The following is a 21,969-nucleotide window of genomic DNA, read 5'->3' on the forward strand; positions in this document are numbered from 1 at the left end:
CCCTGGTATTAGCCATTTCCACCTGGGGCAAATGACTCTGACTATCCACTCTATCTGAGCCTCATATCATCTTGTACACTTCCATCAAGTCACCTGTCATCCTCCTTCACTCTAAAGAGCCCTTATGTCACTCAACCTATCTTTGTCCAGGCAGCATCATAGTAAATCTCATCTGCTCCCTCTCTAAAGGTTCCACATCCTTTTTATAACGAGATGGTCAGAACAGACCTCAATATTCTAAGTGTGGTTTTATAGAGCTGTAACATTACCTGGATGTTGAGACTAGGAAAGGGTGTGTTGATATTCTAGAGCATGGCAATATTAAGGAGGGGAAGGTGCCTTGAAAAATAATGAAGGTGGATAAATCCCATGTTCCTGATGGAATCTATGCCATTATACTTGGGGAACCAAGAGAAAGATTGCTAAGGCCTTGTCAGAGATCTCTACTGTATTTAACCACAGGCGAGGTCCCAGAAGACTGGTGAATAGCCCATGTTTATCCTTTTTCTAATGAGAGCAATGGAGTCAAATCATGGAATTTATAGGCTGTTGAATCATTAGCAGTGAAGTTACTGGAATAGATTCATAAGGGCAAGATTTATTTACAGTTGGAAAAGCCTGGCCTCACAAGGAATAGTCAAGATGGGTTTATGTGGGGGAGGTTCTGTCTCACAAATTTGATTGACTTATTGAGGAAATAACAAAAGTGATTGAGGATAGGGCAGAAGATGTTCTCTGTGTTTCAGTAACACATTTGACAAGGTCCTTCATAGTAGGCTGGTTCAGAAGATTGTCATATGGGTTCAACAACAACGTGATAAAATGGATCCAGAATTGACTTGGTCATAAAAGACCAAGGGTAATGGTGGTGAGATGCTGTTCTGACTGGAGGTATGTGACCAGTAGTGTTCCACATGGATCAGTACTGAAACACCAGCTGTTTTTGAATGATCTGGGCAAAAATTTAGCTGGACTGAATAGTAAGTTTACTGAAGATACAAGAATTGGTGGAGTTATGGATGTCAAGAGCGGCTGTCAAAGGACATAGCAGATACGTGTCAGTTGGAGATTTGGGTGGAGAAGTAATAGATGGTGTTAAATCCAGACAAATGTCTGGGGTACAAGTTCCTAGTTTCCTGAGAATGACAACACAAATAAATAGGGTGGTAAAGAAAGCATATGGCATGCTTATCTTATCATTCAGGGCACGACATATAACATTTGGCAAGTAATCTGGCAGTTGTATAAAACTTTGGTTAGACCACATTTGGAGTATTGTGTACAGTTCAAATTGCTACATGATAGGAAGGCTGTGGAGTCTTTGGAAAAGGTGCAGAAAAGATACACTAGGATATCACCTGGATCAGAAAGTATTAGCTAAAGGGAAAAGTTGGACAAACTTGGACTGATTTCTGTGGAGTATCAGAGGTTGAAGGCTGACCTGATAATCATCATCATCATCATCACTATGTGCCATGTCATATGACGTGGGCAATTATGGTCTTTGGCCATGATTGTTCTTGGCAAATTTTTCAACAGAAATGGATTGCCATTACCTTCTTCTGGGCAGTGTCTTTACAAGACGGGTGACACCAGCCACTATCAGAGCTCTTCAGAGATTGTCTGCCTGGTATCAGTGGTCACATACTCAAGACTTGTGCTGTGCACCAGCTGATCATACGACCGTCGACTACCTGCTTCCTTGACCACGATCGGGGGGGGAGGCGGGGTGTTGCTAAGCAGGTGGTGCACCTTGCCCAAGGGCAACCTACAGGCTAGCAGAGGGAAGGAGCATCTTAAACCTCCTTTGGTAGAGACGTATCGCCACCCTGCCACCTGTAGAAGTATATCTGATAGATGTGTACAAAATTATGAGAGGAGAGCAGGATAGCATAGCAGTTAGCGAAATTGCTACAGCACCAGTGATCAGCAATTGGGATCCAGTTCCTGCTGCTGTCTGTAAGGAGCTTCTGTGTTCTCCCCGTGACTCTGTCGGTTTCCTCGCACATACCATTAGGGCTAGTAAGTTATGGGTTTGCTGCTATGTTGCCACTGGAAGCATGGTGACACTTGCACATCCTCGGAATGGTCGGTGACGCAAAACGAACCATTTCACTGTCTGTTCTGATGTACATGTGAATAAAACAAATCTTCCTTTCTTATTCAAGCGTCAAGTGATAGCTGCTTTTGCTTTAAAGTGGGAGGAGGAGATTTGCAAAGCATTTTCATTTACAAGTGATGCTGTCAAGGGAGCTGGTGCATGCCAGTACAGTAGTAATTTTTAAGAGGCAGAAAGAGACACACGAACATGCATGAACAATAGAAGGTTACGGATCATAGGTAAGCAGGTGTGATTAACCTGATCGGCGAAGACGTGGACTGAACGGGTTGTTCCTTTGCTGTTCAATCAGGTTAAGGTCACTCAAAGACATCTATATTTATCATTTGAAGCGACTCCATAGTTGCTCTGGCAGTATGTTTTGGGTTGATGTCCTGCTGAAAGACGAACTTTCTCCCCAGTTTAAGCTTTCTGGCAGAGGCTATTAGGTTTTTATCTAGGCTCTCTCTCTATTTATCAGCATTCATCTTCCCATCAATCCTGACCAGATTTACAGTCCCTGCTGCTGAAAGCATCCCCATAGCATAATGCTACCTCCACCATACTTTACAGTAGGGATGGTGTTACATGCCTGATGTGCAATATTAGATTTACACCTCATGTACTGGTTAGCGTTGAGGCCAAAAAGTTCCACTTTAGTGTCATCTGACCACAAGATCTTCTTCCACATCTTTATAATATCTTCTAAGTGACACTTTGCAAAGTCTTTACAGACAAGGATATGTTTTTAGCCAGGGCTTCTTCCTTGTCATTCTTAAATAAATACCATTTATGTGCAAGGCCTTAGAGATTGTGGAGCTATGAACAACATCTCCATTTGCAGCCACTGACTTCTGCAGCTCAGTCAGAGGGACTGTTGGTGTCACAGTAGCCTCTCTTAAAAGTGCCATTCAGGTGACTAAGTTTAGATGGTCGACTTGACCTAGGCAGTATGGCTGTGGTTTCATTTTTTTTTCACTTTTTCACAATGGACAGCACTGAGTTCTGAAGTACGGTCAGTGTCTTTGAGATGGCTTTGTACACTTCCCCAGATTTGCACTTCTCTATTATCATTTCCCTGACTTAGCTTGAATGGTCTTTTGTCTTCATTTTAGTTTGGTCTGTTGAAAATCTACTATACTGTTGAATCTTACAGAGAGAAGGTTTGTTTATTCGGATGATCCTCCAATTTTCTATGTCAACAAGTTGGTTGAGTTGGTAAAGTAATATACAGTATTGCACCTGAAGAAAGTTAGCATGGTAATTATAAGGGGAATTAATTTTTTTCAGCCTCACAATTTTGGTTTTTAATTTTTAGTAAATTTTTGGTAAGTTTTTGATTTGACATGACACACAATGTTCTGTAGATTAGCTCAAAAATCCTACTTCAATATATTTAAAATTTAGAAAGTGAGTCGGTAAAATGGAAAATAGTTGTGGGAGCTGAATATTTTTTTCAAAGCCGTGTACATGGGCCCAAAATCCAATCCCTCTGTATCCATACTAGTTCCATTCTTTGTTTTTTTTTCAACCAATGCCTACCCCTTGCTGCTAATTGAAAATGTTCTTTCTATTATTGATCGTAAGAAGCTGTAGTAAGTTGTAACCACAGCCACTCCATCATGGGCACTGGCCACCCCAGCATGGAGGACACCTTCAAAAGGCAATGCCTCAGGAAGGTGGCATCCATCATCAAGGATCCCCCTCACCCAGGACACACCCTCGTCTCCCTGCTACCATCAAGGAGGAGGTACAGGAGCCTGGAGACAGATGCTCAGCATTTCAGGAACAGCTTCTTCCTCTTCACCATCAGATTTCTGAATGGACAATGAACCCATGAACACTATGTCACTCTTTACTCAATTTTATACATATATATTTATTAATGTAATTTATAGTTTTTTAAATTGTGTATTGCAATGCACTGTTGCCTCAAAACAACAAATTTCATGACATATGCCAGTGATACTAAACTTGACTTTGATTGATTCTGATTCTGAATGCAGGTGGTTTCTCACAGCAAGCTGCTGCAAGCTGAGACAAGTTAGGGAGTTAAAGAGCAGGTTTTATATTCCATTTCTCAAGGCGTAGTTTTTTTTAGTAATACTTTAATGATTTTTTTAAAATGTCTAATGCAATTAAATAAACATTACTTTTATTGCTGTTTGTTTAAGGAAGATTGCATTTTAAGAAAATGGATTTCTTCCTTTTTGGGCCTTGTATTTAAAAGTGATTCTTGCATACCTCCTGGAGGCTGGTTGGTGTGCAGAGCATTAACACAGATGACAGTTGACCCAAGAATACTGTGCATTTTTGTATTTACTAACTTGAATGTTAATTTGAAAATTAATGTATATTTTTATCTACATTTTAAAGTTGGGTATTGTCAAAACCAAAGTTTTGGAGAAAACACAATGATCTATTTTTACTAACAATGTTTTTTTCTCTCTCTCTTGCAGTCACTAGTTCTGATCAGTAAACTTCCATATGTTAACTTTTTCCATTTCCTGTTGAAGTTCATTGCACCAGAATATTTTGACAAAAATGAGCCTTTTCTGGAAGCTGGTGAGAATTGTGATTTGTTTACACATTGCAGTATATCTGGGGATAAGCTTGCTGAGCTGCTCAGTTAGTTTTACCTGTTACTGTATATAGCAATGACTTGTAAACTAGTTAATTCACAGAGGAGCAGAACTGGTGAAAAAAATACTACAACAAAATGGGGAAGTTTATTTTGATTACCATGTAGTCAGTGCAGTAAAATATCCAAAGGCAGTTCCAGACATCCCACCTCTCCCGGAACTTCCGGGAGTCTCCCGCATATTAATAGTGGCTCCCTGATGCCCGCAAATTATATACAATATCACGGAAATCAATTTTTTTGAGAGCGAGCGAGAGAAAAGCAAGAGAGAGCGCGCGAGCGACCACGAGAGAGAGAGAGAGAGAGAGAGAGAGCGGAAGCGAGAGTGCGCCATTGCAGAGTGTTCCAAAAAAAAATACAACGTACGTTACCCCAGACTACACTAAAGTGTACCCCTGCCTAATAGAGGTCAAAATAATGAGAGTGTTGCTCGCCGCACTGTTTGCAACAGTGACTTTTCTACTGCCCATGGTGGGTTAAGACTGTAAAAGACATGTTGAGGTGAGTTTAACAGATGCCATTCATTCATTAGCAAAGCTAACGTTATTTAAACTAGCTGGCTAGCTGCTAAGGAGCTACTCTATTGCAGACATCCCACCTCTCCTGGAAGTCTCCCGCAAATTGATGGTGCTACCTCCCTGAAATGAGTTTTTGCAGGGTGGGATGTCTGCAGTTCACTGAGGTGCCATTAAAAATTGATAATGAGCCAAATAAAATTTAATAACATGAGGTTTTAGGAACATCTTGACAGTGAATCAGCTGGTATAGCAAACTGAGCAATTTCCAGAGCTAAAGCAGCCAAGTGCTCCACTGATAATTAATAAAATGTATTATTGTTGTATTAGGCTTAGTCTAATCAGTATCTGCTTGGAGCATAAGAAACACAATACTGTAAGAGTAAATGGACACAATACTATAAGAGTAAATTGGCTTAAAAGGAAAAAAAACGCGTTCTCTTTTTGCATTCCCCACAATTCAGTACCAAACACTGGTCATTTCTCTGTCATCACACAAAAAATGCTGGTGAACGCAGCAGGCCAGGCAGCATCTATAGTAAGAGGGACAGTCGACGTTTCGGGCTGAGACCCTTCGTCAGGACTCCTTCGTGAGTCCTGACGAAAGGTCTCGGCCCGAAACATCAACGGTACCTCTTCCTATAGATGCTGCCTGGCCTGCTGCGTTCACCAGCATTTTTTGTGTGTGTTGCTTGAATTTCCACCGTCTGCAGATTTCTTCATGTTTTCATTTCTCTGTCAACGGTTTCCGGGAGATTCAGGAGAATGGTGCTCATGGCTTAACTTCCTTTCACTTCTGATGGAAAATACCTGATTTCCCATAAATTACATCCTTTGATCCTGCATCTAAATTCAAGAAATTTTATTCTATGCTTTCACTGTCCTCAAATGCCCACTATCCAGAATATCTCCCATAAGGATTCACATTGTCAACACACTTGTTAATTACGATAGTGGCATGTATTCGACAAGTGGTTTGGCAAGAACAATCTATTTTTGCAACTGGTAATTAACAATAAATGGAAACAAATCTGCATTTGGTCTAATACAGTAATATATCATTTTGTTTTGTACTATTAATATTGAAATGTGGATGCAACCTCTGTTACAATGATAAACCAACAATATAACTTGGCTTTTTTTCCAGCTTGCCATGATCTGGATCATTGGCCTGCGCCTATCCCAGGAAGAACATTAAATCTTCCCACAATGGGGATTGTTATAAAGGTACTTTTTCACAAACTATTTAGCATTAAGCATGGATTAGTTCCATAAATATTAAATGAAATTTCATAAGGGCTCCAGTTCAATTAAATTGTTCAGCTTCTGATGGGTATTTAAATTCGTAATAGTCTCATCTGTAAGTATTTTTGACTTTGTTGTGAGTATGAACAGTGCTAATGTCAATGGATAAATACTGTAATTAACCCCTCAACTATAGATGTTGTCAACTACTTCCCTTTTTTTGGTAAATTCCATTATGTTGTCTTCAGTCAATATATAGATAGAAGGAGGAACTTGAAAAGAAGAGTGAAAACAAATTTAATCTGATTTGTTTTCAACTGTTGACAATCTTGAAGAGAATGAAGGATGTACTCAGCGAATTACTTCCCTGCATGTATGAAGGACCCATTCTAGTTAAAAATTGTTCTTGTGGACCAGAGTAGGTTACTGTACTGCTAATTCAAAATGACGATTGGAAATTACAATCTCAGGTATGATTGTATCGTGATTAGATAATACAGATGATCTTTGGGTCTCATCACCTCTTTCTGTAACTCCATCCTGGACTTCCTGACAGGAAGGCCACAATCAGTCCACACTGGCGGAAATGTCTCCAGCTCCATCACGCTGAAAACTGGCACTGTGCTTTCTTGGTGGTGTGGAGGGATCAGGTGAGATCACCGGTTACATGCACTCCTAGAAACCTGGTGCTGACAACTCCCTCCATGGAGGAGCTGTGTATGTACAGTGTGCTCAGTCTGCTGCTGTTCGTGCTACTGGCACGTGACAGCATTACTAGATTCAGTTCAAACCGAATCATCTAATTCATTGATGACACGACACTAGTTGGCCTCGTCAGCAATAATGACAAGCTGGCTTACAGAGAGCAGATAGAGCAGCTGGTAGAATGGTGCAAGCACAGCTTGAGTCTCAACGTTGACAAAACCAAAGAGCTGCTTGTGGATTTTAAGAAGATGCAAGCTGACCACTCCTCATTGTATGTACATCTCACTTGATCCCTCCACACCACGAAGAAAGCGCAGCAGCGTCTCCACCTCCTGAGGAGACTGTGGTGAGAGATGCTCCCCCACAGCTTCCTGGTGTATGGCACACCGTTTTCCAGGTGGAATAGTTAGGGAATGGAGTGCAGAGGCTACAGCATCAGTGGACCAATTTGAGCAATAAGTGAACTGGAAAGGGTCCAATACAGCAGCAAGATGGGATTTACTGCAATCCATAACTGTCTTCTCAAAGCACTTCATTGGGATCATTACCAAGGCTATTGTTTTTCACAACTTACTTTTATTAATGGTATGGTCTATAAGTTTATGTTGATAAATGGGACACACTCAGGTCCTATAAATGTTCTAAATGTTTTGATATAAATGTGGATTGTTTTTACATATGTAATGCTTTTACATATAGTGATTAATGTTTTTATGTATAGTGTTCAACTATAGTTTGAGAGGGATTTTTTTTGCCTTTGTGAATTTTCACAACAGCTATCACAAGCCTATAAATAAAAAATACTGTAGTTATCTGTTATTTCTCAAGTATTCTAATATTGAATAAGATGTCGTCATTTAGAATATTGTTAAAGCCTCAATCAGCTTATTGTGTCTGGTTCCTATGACGTGGTGATTGATATGGCTACCTAGAAAGGAGTATAGGAAATAAGAGGTCACTTGACTTTTTGAATCTGTTCTGCCATTCAGTATGATCATGGCTGCAAATTCACTTTCCTATTATAAATTACTATAAGTTGCACATTGCACATTTAGACGGAGACATAACATAAAGATATTTACTTCTCATGTATATGAAGGATGTAATTAATGAAGTCAATTCAATTCAATTCTTCTCATACTCTTTGACTTACTAATTGTATAAATGTTGATTAACTGCTACTTTAAATATATTTGATGAATCTACCTCCCCTGTCTCTAGTGCCGAAAATCCCAAAGAGCTACCACATCCTGAAAAGAGAAATTTCTCATAGTTATAGAGCCATGTAATGTGAAATTAGACCAACTGGCATACCCCATACATGTCAAACAATGGGTGCCCAACCATATTTATCGAAACTTCTAGCATTTGGCCCATAATCTTCTATGCCCTGGCAATTCAATTCTGGATACTTAAATGCTGTCAACAATGACTTCCACCATTCTCTTAGGTGTTAACTCTTTCATTCTCCTCTAGACCCGCTTCAATACCAGCACATCCTTTCATAGATAAGGCGCCCAAACTGCTCACAACATTCCAAATGTGGGCTGATGTTTTTTAACATGTTTTTTCCAGTGTCTTTTAAAGCCTCAGCATTACATCCATAATTTATCCTGTCCTTATTACTGATGTTTGGCTCACAGGTCTGTAATAGCATGTTTTACCAAGCTGCCTTTAGAGCACATTTGCCACCCTCCAAGCATCTGGTATTTTGCTTGTGGCCAGCAAAGATATAAAAATCTCGGACAAAAGTCCCAGCAATCTCTTCTCTTACCTCCCAAAGCAGCCAGGAAATTAGTCACCCTTAAGCCTGTAAAGTCGTTAATACCTTTTCTTAATTATTATGGAGACCTTCCCCTTCACTAAATCCTCCAACTATAAAATCCTTTAATTTGCTGCAAAGTATTCATTTAATTAGTAAGTTACTGATGAGCTCATCTTGGGAGGTTCTGGTCATCCATGTTCACTCACGTTGTAAGTTTCATGAGAATTAAAGGGAATTGTTGCTGGTTCTGCAGGGAAATCCAGATCATTATAAACTAAGTTATGTAGTCTTGCAATCCAATCACCAAGGAATTCTGTTTTTGTCCAACTTATAATAGGTTAGGATCCCTACTAAGCAAGACAAACCTGGTGCAACACAAATTATACAATCTGGAGAAGAGGTAAGGGTCATTTGTGAAAAGTATGTATTTTTGAATATTGCTATAGTTTTTTTATTATAAGTACTTACAAAGAATGACCATTCTTTGCAACTGGGAACTTTCCTTGATGTGACTTTTTTTTAAAAGAGATGAGTAGTCTATCTGCAATATTTACAGTTGCATAAATAGTTGCACTTGAAGCAGCCTCACATAATTACAGTATTTGATGTACTTTGGATGGTTAAACTCTGGCCAGTTTTTGCCACCTTTCATTTTTCTCAATTCAACTTAATTCAATTCAAGCTTAATTGTCATTCAACCATACATGAATACTCATGAATACAGCCATACGAGATAGTGTTACTCCAGGGCCGTGGTGCAAAACACAGTACCATCAGTCACACATAGCACAAAGCACACATAGCATGTGCAAAATAGAAAGGTACAGCCACACAATTAAAGAGTCCAGAGCCATCTAATGCTGCAGAAATCTGCTGATGACCATGATAGAGCTTGTCTTCTGCTGAGCAAACACTGGCGGGGCAACACCGACTGCTGCCTGGATGTTGTGCCACACTGCCCCCCAGTGGAGCGCACCGGCTCTGACACTTCTCTCCTGGTGGCTGTAAACAGGCAAACACCACAGCTTGAGGCCCTGAGTCCACTGAATGCTGCCGAGACCTGCAGTCAACCACAACAGAGCTTGTCTTCTGCCGAGGGGGCTGCACCTTGCTGCTCCTGGGGGGAGTGCACCAGATTACAATCCTGGCGGTTGTAAGCACGCAACACTGTGGCTTGAGGCCTATGCCTTGCTGCAACCAAGGCCACACAGCTCCTCTGCCAACCACCCCTTCTCACCGCCAACAAATCAGAGAATCAAACTTGCGGCATACCACGTTAACGATGTCCAAAAGGATCTTGCGATCACAAGAAAAGCAAGCACCAAGATGGTCTCTCGCTATTAGACTGCATGCCTTTGACTCAGGCAGCAGCAGGATGCACAACTCCTTCATTTTCTCTGCCAGCGAGCAAGTCACTGGTGGGAGAGGCCCGCAGTACTTTCAGTTCTTAATGTATAATGATCATACATCTAAATACGCCAGTAGCACCTTTTGGTGACCCTGGAACTTCTCAATAAGATTCGAAACTATTTCCTACTGCCTTTTCTTTTGCTGTATTAGAATTGAAACGTGCACTTTGTGATTCATTTGTTAATTGTTTTCTGCATCACTTTGTTTTCTTGGATATGATGGTCACAATAAAAATTGTATAAGAATTCTCACTCATCCATGACAAATTTCACCAAGCTGTTCCTAAACAGATGTTAAATCTTTAGTTTCCGCATTTCATTTCAGCCGTGATATCTTTGGTATTTATAGAGAGTGGTTTCGTGTACTTACAACGAGTATGAATATATATGTAGGTTGGGCTACTCTGCCAGTTTCTACCCCTTTGATACTTTGAGGTATAATTTTACACACATGTTGTATCCCAGCATTTTGTACAGTTGTTACCAAGCTATTCAAAACTTGAGGGATATCAGAACCATGCATCTGTTGTTGTCTTGGTTGCCACGTCCACAAATTTCCATTTGGAGCCATTGGACCGTGTAAAAGAGTAGAAAACCTGATCAGTTTTCTTACTTCTCTTACACCCTGACACAACTTGTAGTAGCATCTGAACTACTTCCCCATTTCACATACTGTGCTTCAGTAAACATAGGCAGGAATTGGAATTAGTCAAACAGCTATGGGAAATTAATTGAATCCAATAAGTATTACATTTTGTTATTTGTACACAGTAATTGTAACCCCTCATATAAAATTTACATCAAATTAAGAAGGCACAGAATGTCAGCAGGGTTAATTCTATTATAGCATGTGTTCAGACTGACAGGACTTTTATCTTTCATTGATTTTAGATTAAACTAAGTTCATATCCTAAAGTACAAAGTAAATTTATTACCAAAGCACACATATGTCACCACATACAACCTTGAGGTTCATTTTCTTGCGGGGATACACAGTAAATCTAAGAAACACACTAGAATCGATAAAAGAGCACACCCAACAGGACAGAGCAATGTGCAAAATGCAACAAACTCTGCGAATACAAAAGAAAATAATAATAAAAATTAAGTAAGAAATATTGAGAAAATGAATTGCAGAATTCTTGAAAGTGAACCCATAAGTTGTGGCAACACACATCAAAGTTGCTGGTGAACGCAGCAGGCCAGGCAGCATCTATAGGAAGAGGCGCAGTTTCTCCGTAACTTCCGCCACCTCCAACGGGATCCCACCACTAAACATATCTTTCCCTCCCCCCCTCTCTCTGCCTTCCGCAGGGATTGCTCCCTACACAACTCCCTTGTCCATTCGTCCCCCCCATCCCTCCCCACTGATCTCCCTCCTGGCACTTATCCATGTAAGCGGAACAAGTGCTACACATGCCCTTACACTCCCTCCCTTACCACCATTCAGGGCCCCAAACAGTCCTTCCAGGTGAGGCATCACTTCACCTGTGAGTCGACTGGGGTGATATACTGCGTCCGGTGCTCCCGATGTGGCCTTTTATATATTGGTGAGACCCGACGCAGACTGGGAGACCGCTTTGCTGAACATCTACGCTCTGTCCGCCAGAGAAAGCAGGATCTCCCAGTGGCCACACATTTTAATTCCACATCCCATTCCCATTCTGACATGTCTATCCACGGCCTCCTCTACTGTAAAGATGAAGCCACACTCAGGTTGGAGGAACAACACCTTATATTCCGTATGGGTAGCCTCCAACCTGATGGCATGAACATTGACTTCTCTAACTTCCGCTAGGCCCCACCTCCCCCTCGTACCCCATCTGTTACTCTTTTTTATGCACACATTCTTTCTCTCACTCTCCTTTTTCTCCCTCTGTCCCTCTGAATATACCTCTTGCCCATCCTCTGGGTCACCCCCCCCCCCGTCTTTCTTCCCGGACCTCCTGTCCCATGATCCTCTCGTATCCCCTTCTGCCTATCACCTGTCCAGCTCTCGGCTCCATCCCTCCCCCTCCTGTCTTCTCCTATCATTTTGCATCTCCCCCTCCCCCTCCAGCTTTCAAATCCCTTACTCACTCTTCCTTCAGTTAGTCCTGACGAAGGGTCTCAGCCTGAAACGTCGACTGCGCCTCTTCCTATAGATGCTGCCTGGCCTGCTGCGTTCACCAGCAACTTTGATGTGTGTTGCTTGAATTTCCAGCATCTGCAGAATTCCTGTTGTTTGCCCATAAGTTGTGGGAACAGTTCAGTGTTGGGGTGAGGGAAGTAAGTCCTTCTGGTTCAAGAGTCTGATGGTTGAGGGGTAATACTGTTACTGAATCTGCTGGTGTGCGTCCTGAGGCTCCTGTACCTTCCTCTTAATGGCAGCATTGAGGAGAGAGCATGGCCTGAATTGTGGGAAGTCCTTGAAGATAGATGCTGTCTTCCTACCACAGCACTCTGTATAGATGTGCTCAATAGTTGGAAGAGCTTTACCCATGATAGACAATATACTCTCCATGACACATCTATAGAAGTTTGTCAGAGTTTTAGACGTTATGCTGAATCTTCGCAAATTTCTGAGGAAGTAGAGGTGCTGGCATTCTTTCTTCATAATGGCTCTTACATGCTGGGCTCAGGACAGGTCCTCTGGAATGATAACACCAAGGAATTCAAAGTTGCTGGCCCTCTCCACCTCTCATCCCGCGATGAGGACTGGCTCATGGACTTCCAGTTTCCTCCCCTTTAAGTCAATAATCAGTTCCTTGGTGTTGCTGACTTTCAGTGAGAAGTTGTTACTGTTGTGACACCACTCTTCCTGTATGCTGATTTGTCACCACCTTTGATTCGACCTACAACAGCGGCGTTGGCAGCAAATTTAAGTATGGCATTGGAGCTGTGCTTAGCCGCACAGTCATAAGTATAAAGCAAGTAGAGCAGGAGTCTAAGCACACAGCCTTGTGGTGCACCTGTGCTGGTGGAGATTGCGGAGATGTTTTTGACAATCCAAATTGACAGGGCTCTGCAAGTGAGGAAATCGAGGATCCTACTGCACAAGGAGGTATTGAGGCCAAGGTCTTGAAGCTTATTGATTAGCTTGGAGGGGATGATGGTATTGAATGCTGAGTTGTGGTCAATGAGGAGCATCTTGATGTATGCACCTTTGCTGTCCAGATGTTCCAGAGGTGAGTGAAGAGCCAATGGAATGGCGTCTGCTGTGGACCTGTTGAGACGGTCAGCAAATTGGAGCAGATCCAAGTTGCTTCCCAGGCAGGAGATATGTTTCATCACTAACCTCTCAAAGCACTTCATCACTGTGAATGTAAGTGCTACTGGACAATAGTCATTGAGGCAGGTTTCCACGTTTTCTGTGGGCACCAGTATAATTGAAGCAGGTGAGTATCTCAGACTGCCGAATTGAGAGGTTAAAGATATTAGTGAACATTCCAGCCAGTTGATCAGCACAGATATTCAATACTCAGCCAGGTGCCCCATCTGGGCCGGATGCTTTCTGTGTGTTCACCCTCCTGAAGGATGCTCTCTCGTTGGCTTCAGACACTGAAATCAAAGGCTCATAATGGGCTGTGGGAGTTTGACAGTCAAAGTGAGTATAGAAGGCATTGAGCTTATCTGGGTTTGAAGCCTTTTGTCACCTATGTTGCTTGGTTTCACTTTGTAGAAGGGAAAAGTATTCAAGCCCCGCCACAGCTGTTGAGCATCTTTCTGTGATTCTGGTATGGTCTGGAATTGCCACCACATGTGAGATAGCTTTCCGGAGATGGTACCTGGACCTTTTGTATTCTACTTGGTCGCCAGATCTGAGTGCCATTGATCTAGCCCTCAGCAGATTGTGAATCTTATAGTTAATCCAGGGCTTCAGGTTTGGGAAGACTGTGAATGATTTTGTGGGGACACATTCATCTGTGACTGTTTTTATAAAGTCCATGACAATCTTGGTATTTCATTTAAATCCTTTGATGAGTCCTTGAACACACCCGAGTCCCCCGACTCAAAGCAATCCTGTAGCTGCTCCTCTGGGTCCCATGACCCCTCTTTGTTTTTCTTATCTTTGGAGCCTTGCTCTTTAGCCTCTGCCTGTATGCAGGTAGGAAAAGAACAGCCAAGACTTCCTGAAGTGCTGTCCAGGATAAAATGGTAGTCATTCCTCATTGTAGTATAACAGTGGCAAGCGTGTTGAGACCTCTGGTGCTGCAGGTTATATGCTGATGATAATTAGGCCAAGATTTCTTCAAACAAGTTTGGTTAGAGTCACTGACTATGATTTGAAGTTCATTGGGGTGGGCTTCTCGTTTGGCGATGGCAGCATTCAATATCTCAAGTGTCTCATTAAGGTTGGCTTTTGGCAGTATGTAAACTGCAGTGAGGAACATGGAGGAGAATGGTTGGTACTTAATCATGAGATGTTCCAGGTCAGGGGAGCAAGAGTGCGACAAGGCAACTAAATCAGTATTTTTATAGAAACATGAGGATGGATAAATAACGATCACTGTGACAGCTCTGTTGATGTAAATGTCTGCATCAATGAATTTCATTGATAAATCTGTTTGTGGTGGATGAGATTCGAACTACAATGACTTATGAAAAAAATATTGTAAAGACATAGAGAAGTTTACTGTTTGTGGAACATGTTACTCCAAGAAAAATGCTGTTCAAATAAATCAGTTTTCTTTGGAAGAATTAAGCATTTCACTGAAACTGTATGTCCTTTTTTTTTATAAATCAGTGATCAATTATTGAGTATGTTCAGACCCGGTTAGCTCACCATAATTGTACAAATTTGCAGTATACAATGCATTATACTGACAGTACTTTTTTATTCTTTCAGACGGAATCGCAGGTCTCTTTTGCACTTCCCACAATCCATGAAGTAGATTTGTTCAGGTAATGTAAATAGTACAGAGTTTGATCACTGAGAACAACCCCAATGAAAAGCACTCTTTGTTTATATTTTATAATCAAAATGACAAATGAATTATCTTCAGAACTCTGCTCATTAAGAGTATCCCATATATATAGCTTTGCACCTGTTAGTCATTAGTTGAGACTGATATCTGCAAAAAAAAAAATATAATCCTACTGAATATTATGCCATTCGTATCCAGGTTGGAGATGGAATGGAGGGGGGGTGGGGAGGTGGAGAGGGTGGTTACCCAGTGGCATGAACAATTGAGTTTAACTTCAAGTGAACCTCCCCTCTGGTGGGTTCTTTGCCCCTGTTCCACTACTTTCTTCCTTCTCCTTCTACCTTCAAACCCCTCTCCTTCCTGGTTCCATCCACACAGTTCATTCACGGGCTTCTTCCCCACCCCAATCTCGAACTCTCGAATGCCTCCCTGTATGGTTCTGGTTCCACCTACCATACAGCTTCCTCCAAGTCCTGCTCTCCCCTCTCATGTGCTCTTCTGTGTCGTCTACATTTATCTATTATTCAGCTACAGCTGTCACCCAGCTCCACCCCTCCTCAGTCCACTAATCACTTCAGTTCCCTTTCTCATTTCTCAATGCTCTTCCCCCTTCCCTTGTTTCTAATCGCCATGTCACCTCTCTGTTCTCAGTCCTGATACAGGGTCTCAACCCGTAACCTGGATAGTTTCTTTCCCCTGTGGATGCTGCTTGATCTACTGAGTTCGTCCAGCAGATAGTTTGTTTCTTCAGATTCAAGCAACCACAGTCTCTTATGTCTCCAGTCAACATTTAATTTGGGAAATAATATTTGGTTTTAAGATTTTATCAAACCTGATGTCCCAAAATCTCATTGTTTGGAAGTAGTCTTTCATTAAACCCAGTAGGAGCTAAAGACTGAAGAATGAGGTGGTGGGGGAGGAAAAGTGATGGCTAAAACCATTGCAAACTCCCAAGAAAAGTACATTTGGTATGGTATTGAGCAATGTAAATGAGGGTTTGTTTCCTTAAATTTGTTGACTTAGCTGATTTCAGCTAGGATTATGTTCCAAATTACAGTTAGTATGTCTGTTTCTCGGAGAAACAAACGAGTGATTTTTTTTCCCTTCTATCATTCTTTTTCCTGTGTTCCCAATATTTGATTAAATTGTTTCTTGTATTTTACAGCAGTTCTCTTGCAATAACTGCATGAAGTATATGTCGATGAAACAGGGAAACTTTCTCTCCAATTTCATTATTTTTATTCAACCAAGATATCTTGTCACTTTCTTCCAACTTCCCTTGTTTGGCCCACCTACCCTTTATTTGCTTAGACACGGGCCATTTTCTCTTTGGGGTCTTGTTGGTTCCCAACAAAACAAGCTCATGAGCTACTTCCTCCTACTCCCCTGTAGCCTTTTAATTCATTCTTTCAAATGTCTATAAACTCCTCTTTAATTCTCTTGCCATTTGCCCATAGCAAGGAGCCATTTAGATCAGTCAATTAATTCAACAACACACTTTTGGGATGTGGGAGAAAGCCCAGGTGGTCATGTGAAGAATGTGCAAACCACACACAGTAACTAAGGTCAGGATCAAGCCCAAGTCCCTGGATCTGTGAGGCAGCAACACCACCTGCTACACTACTATGCCTCCCCCTTTGGATCAAGCTGGAAGTTTCATCAGAAGATTAATATCAAACATTATTATATATCTTCTTCATTTGCAGGTGTTTTTGTCCAATATTTTTCCACATTCAGATGCTTTGGGAGCTTGTGCTACTTGGGGAGCCTCTTGTTGTCATGGCACCATCACCTGCTGAGTCATCTGAAATGGTTCTGGCCTTGGTTTGGTAAAGTAACAAATTTTGTAAATAGATCTTGGAGATTAAAGATCAGTTTTTCACTATAATATGCTGTTTTTCCGTTTCAGCCACAATCATTCTAATAAACATTTTGCATTACTTCTGACAGAGCATTACACATGTAATATTGCAACACTCTGTTTTGGAAAAAAAAACAATTTTAAGAGCCTTCAGTCAAAATTTATTAATTCCTAGCACTTGTTAATGTGTGGAGTACATGAAGATGCTATAAATATTAATAACCACCTGCAGCAATGTGCTTAATATTAAGAATCAGAATCAGGTTTATTATCACCAGCATGTGACATGAAATGTGTTAACTTAGCGGCAGCAATTTATCTATCAATGCAATACATAATCTAGCTGAGAGAAAAAAACTTAATAAATAAACAAGTAAATCAATTATATATATTGAATAAATTTTAAAAATGTGCAAAAACAGAAATACTGTTTGCTTTTTAAAAAAGTGAGGTAGTGTCCAAAGCTTCAATGTCCATTTAGGAATCGGATGGCAGAGGGGAAGAAGCTGTTCCTGAATCACTGAGTGTGTGCCTTCAGGCTTCTGTACCTCCTACCTGATGGTAACAGTGAGAAAAGGGCATGCCCTGGGTGCTGGAGGTCCTTAATAATGGACGCTGCCTTTCTGAGACACCGCTCCCTAAAGATGTCCTGGGCACTTTGTGTGCTAGTGCCCAAGATAGAGCGAACTAAATTTACAACCTTCTGCAGCTTCTTTTGGTCCTGTGCAGTAGCCCCTCCATACCAGACAGTGATGCAGCCTGTCAGAATGCTCTCCACAGTACAACTATAGAAGTTTTTGAGTGTATTTGTTGACATGCCAAATCTCTTCAAACTCCTAATAAAGTACAGCTGCTATCTCGCCTTCTTTATAACTACATCGATATGTTGGGACCAGGTTAGATCCTCAGAGATTTTGACACCCAGGAACTTAAAGCTGCCCACTCTCTCCACTTCTGATCCCTGTATGAGGATTAGTATGTGTTCCTTTGTCTTACCCTTCCTGAAGTCCACAATCAGCTCTTTCATCTTACTGACGTTGAGTGCCAGGTTGTTGCTGTGACACCATTCCACTAGTTGAAATATCTCACTCCTGTACGCCCTCTCGTCACCACCTGAGATTCTACCAACAATGGTTGTATTGTCAGCAAATTTATAGATGGTATTTGAGCTATGCCTAGCCACACAGTCATGTGTATACAGAGAGTAGAGCAGTGGGCTAAGCATACACCCCAGTGTTGATCATCAGCCAGAAGGATATGTTATCACCAATTTGCACGGTCTGTTGTCTTCCAGTTAGGAAGTCGAGGATCCAATTGCAGAGGGAGGTACAGAGGCCCAGGTTCTGCAACTTCTCAATCAGGACTGTGGGAATGATGGTATTAAATGCTGAGCTATAGTCGATGGACAGCATCCTGACGTAGGTTTTGCGTTGTCTAGGTGGTCTAAAGCCGTGTGGAGAGCCATTGAGATTGCATCTGCCTTTGATCTATTGTGGCAATTGGCAAATTGCAATGGGTCCAGGTCCTTGCTGAGGCAGGAGTTCAGTCTAGTCATAACCAACCTCTCAAGTGAGATTTTAATTTGATTCTAATCTTAAATCACAACATATAGTTCCAGACGCAATTTTGTGGGCCGAAGGGCCTGTATTGTGCTGTAGGTTTTTCTATGATATAGTATTGTCACTATGCTACAGTGATAATACTATAAATCTGCTTCTTTCACAAGAAGTTCTTTGTAGTTCATGTGCATACGTCAGCAAAGTGAAAATTAAAGCTAAAATAGTTTCTGTTATGTATTTTAACTTGGGAAATTGGTAACTTAGGATTTGTGGATTGTATGAGAGTATTTGCAGGGCGTTGGTGGCGAATGGAATAATGCATGCCTTTTATGCCTCTGAAGCTGAACACAATTGAGCATATTTAAGAAGCTGTTTTTGTAAAATTAGGAAAAACTTTCAGAACTTCTTTTTGCAAGTTCTAGACATAAAATGGTTATTAATTTCATTCAAAAATACAGATTGAAGCTTCTAAAATAACTTAAATCTGCTCCTCCAAAGAATAATTGATACAGAATAAAAATCAAAAATGTTGGAAACACTCAGAAGATCAGGGAACATCAGTGGAAAAGGAAATGGTTAACATTTCAGATCGGAAACTCTTATTCAGAACTAGGAAAGAGAAAACAAGTCAGCGATCTTCCAGTTGTGTGTCCTCCAAGAGGACCACAACCTTGTCATAGGATTTGGAGGCTTGTGTGCCTCAATGACCTGGAGAGCTATGTTGGCTGGAGTCAGAGCCTTGTGCTTTGGCTCTTGGTGGGGTCACCCATGCCAAATAGGTCAAAGGGTAGAGGCTGGACCAAGAGTGGTCCACTGGTCCTCCGTGTTCAGAGGTTCAGCTCAGGGCTCACAACCCTGACTGGTCAAAAATTTGTTACGGAAACAACAATGAAGAATTCTATATCTGTGTGCAACGGTATTCCTGAGTCTCCACCCAGGCCTTGCATGACTGACAGTAGTGAACACGGGGAGGAAGCTACTGGCACATAAAAGGATGCTCTGAACGCTGATCTTGGGGCACAATAGAAAAGATAGCCGAGGACAGAGAGAGATGAGGGACCTCCATTGCTGCCCTAAATGCCAGCGGCATAACGGGCAGTAAGTACAGTTGCCTGTCACCTTTCTACTTTTTCCTTCAACTCCTAACTGTCTGTGCCCCATGCACAAAAAGTTTGTATGTTAAGGTGCTATGCAAGCTTTGAAAATGGCACTTGTCTTCCATCTGGACACATCACAGCCTTTCATACTCCATATCAAATACTCCAACTTTTTATCAACTTGCTCTTTCTGTCTGTAGCAGAATTGGCCATTTCTGACAATTATCCCTCTGTGATCTTTAGCTCAGTTTTTCCTTTCCTTTAGTACAGCCTAACCTACTAAGCATATCCCACAGTTCTGTTGTTAGCAACGCATAACACAAGCCAAAAAGCATAATCTGTCTCTAACTGGCATGTTAACCTGTTTGAATTTATCATAACATCCCTTGTCACTTTTATTCTCCCGCCCCCCCCCAGCTTTTCCGTTAATTTCCTTTATCTCTTTTCCAGATTCTGAAAAAGGGTCTCAGACCTGAAACACTAAGTGTGTTTTTCATTTTACAAATGCTGCCTAAAGCCTGATTTATACTTCTGCGTCAAATCTACGCCGTAGGTACCGCATACTCTATGCCGGACCCTACGCCGCAGCGTGATGTGCACCTCCCCAAAAAAGTAACACACGCATCGCGGCGACTCAGACCGCAACATCTGTGATTGGTCCACTTGGTAGCATCGCATTTCCTCCTACACATTCCCGGTTGCTTTTTTCCGTCATGTCTGTACACTGACGCGAAATAAATGGTTGGAGACGATGGACCAAATTGTCAAATCTACCTGCCGACATCTGAAAATATTTGAAAATTTCCTCGTCCATGTCTCTCACCAAGAAACTCAACACAGTGGCATTAGAAACCCCACCGCCAATTAGCATTTTAGCGGTGAATTGCAGAGCGACGCAGACACAACAACGCATGCTCGCTACGGCGTAGAGCTATGCAGAAGTATAAACCAGGCCTATGGCGTAGCCCGTACGCAGAAGTATAAATTAGGCTTAATCTGATGAATGTCTTCAGCATTTTCTGTTATTTCAGTTTTAATTGCAAATGTATTTTACTTTGTTTATTATGTTCAGAACACAACAGCCAATCTAAAACTGTTAACATTAGTGTGCAAAAGTAACACACACATTAGCATATTTACTCTTTACGTTCCAATAGATGAAGAAAGTTGGAGGCTTCAGATTAGTGACAAATGGAGTTTTTTTTTATTTTTAAATACTGCAGAAACATTTAATTTAGATCTGCCTCAAGTTGCTTTGGTTAAAAGAGTTCTCCAGCAATGATCAACAGTGTTGTGATCTCAATTGTCTTCTGCACAATGCTAATAGTTTTTTTCTGAGAGATTACTTAATGATCTCCTCTTTTGATATTCATAGCTGTGTTTCCCCATTGAAATACTGTAGCGATTTCAGGCCATACTTTACTATCCATGACAGTGAATTCAAAGAATACACTACGCGAACACAGGCCCCGTGAGTGAATTTCATTATTCAGTTTCCACATAAATATTTGAATGCATGAATGTTCAATGCCAATAAGTTGCATACCAATGCTTTTAATTAATTAAAATTCTGTTCTATTGTTTGCTCTTCTCTTTACATAGACCATCTGTTATTCTTGGAGTGACTAACCCTTTCTTTGCCAAAACTTTGCAACACTGGCCTCACATTATCCGAATAGGTGACATGAAGCCAGCAGGTAAGCTTGGTGGGATATTTTAACTTTGCCAATCTCAATCAAGATGTCATTTTCATTAATAACCTCAATAACATTACCTTTAAATTTTAAGCAGTTTATTTTTTAAAATTTAATTTTTCCTTACACCTTTTTTTGCTCTTCTGGTCAATATGTTATTTTTAACAACTGAACCATTGCCAGCTTTTTACATAGCCAGTGGGTTGAATTTTATACATCCAACTTGATAGGTAGCTAATTAAATTGTTTCATCATGTGTCTGACATGTCTAAATTATCCATCAGAAGATTGTGAGCTATGCCTGATATGAAATAGACTTCTTTTTCACCTGTTCCATTTTCAAAGGTTTTTTGTTCTTTTTCTTCCTTGCTGCTGCCTAATAGAGAAATAACTAGCCTTCAGTTGACACATCCTCTACACCAATGAAATTGAACACAGATTGGGTGATTGTTTCACTGAGTAACTTTGCTCCA

The 21,969-nt window shown here is 41.1% G+C and overlaps 1 protein-coding gene across 1 annotated transcript in view; it reads left to right on the forward strand.

The window, feature by feature from the left end:
* Positions 1-21,969, forward strand: part of dennd6aa (DENN/MADD domain containing 6Aa) — an 88,292-nt gene that overhangs the window by 39,382 nt on the left and 26,941 nt on the right. The window contains exons 6-12 of the mRNA XM_063068045.1: positions 4,558-4,663; positions 6,402-6,481; positions 9,307-9,369; positions 15,207-15,262; positions 16,992-17,114; positions 21,178-21,273; positions 21,405-21,499. Of these exons, the coding sequence (XP_062924115.1) occupies positions 4,558-4,663; positions 6,402-6,481; positions 9,307-9,369; positions 15,207-15,262; positions 16,992-17,114; positions 21,178-21,273; positions 21,405-21,499 (619 nt within the window). The remainder of the gene's footprint in view (positions 1-4,557; positions 4,664-6,401; positions 6,482-9,306; positions 9,370-15,206; positions 15,263-16,991; positions 17,115-21,177; positions 21,274-21,404; positions 21,500-21,969) is intronic.

This window comes from Mobula hypostoma, chromosome 15, assembly GCF_963921235.1.
Source record: "Mobula hypostoma chromosome 15, sMobHyp1.1, whole genome shotgun sequence".
Lineage (NCBI taxonomy): Eukaryota > Metazoa > Chordata > Chondrichthyes > Myliobatiformes > Myliobatidae > Mobula > Mobula hypostoma.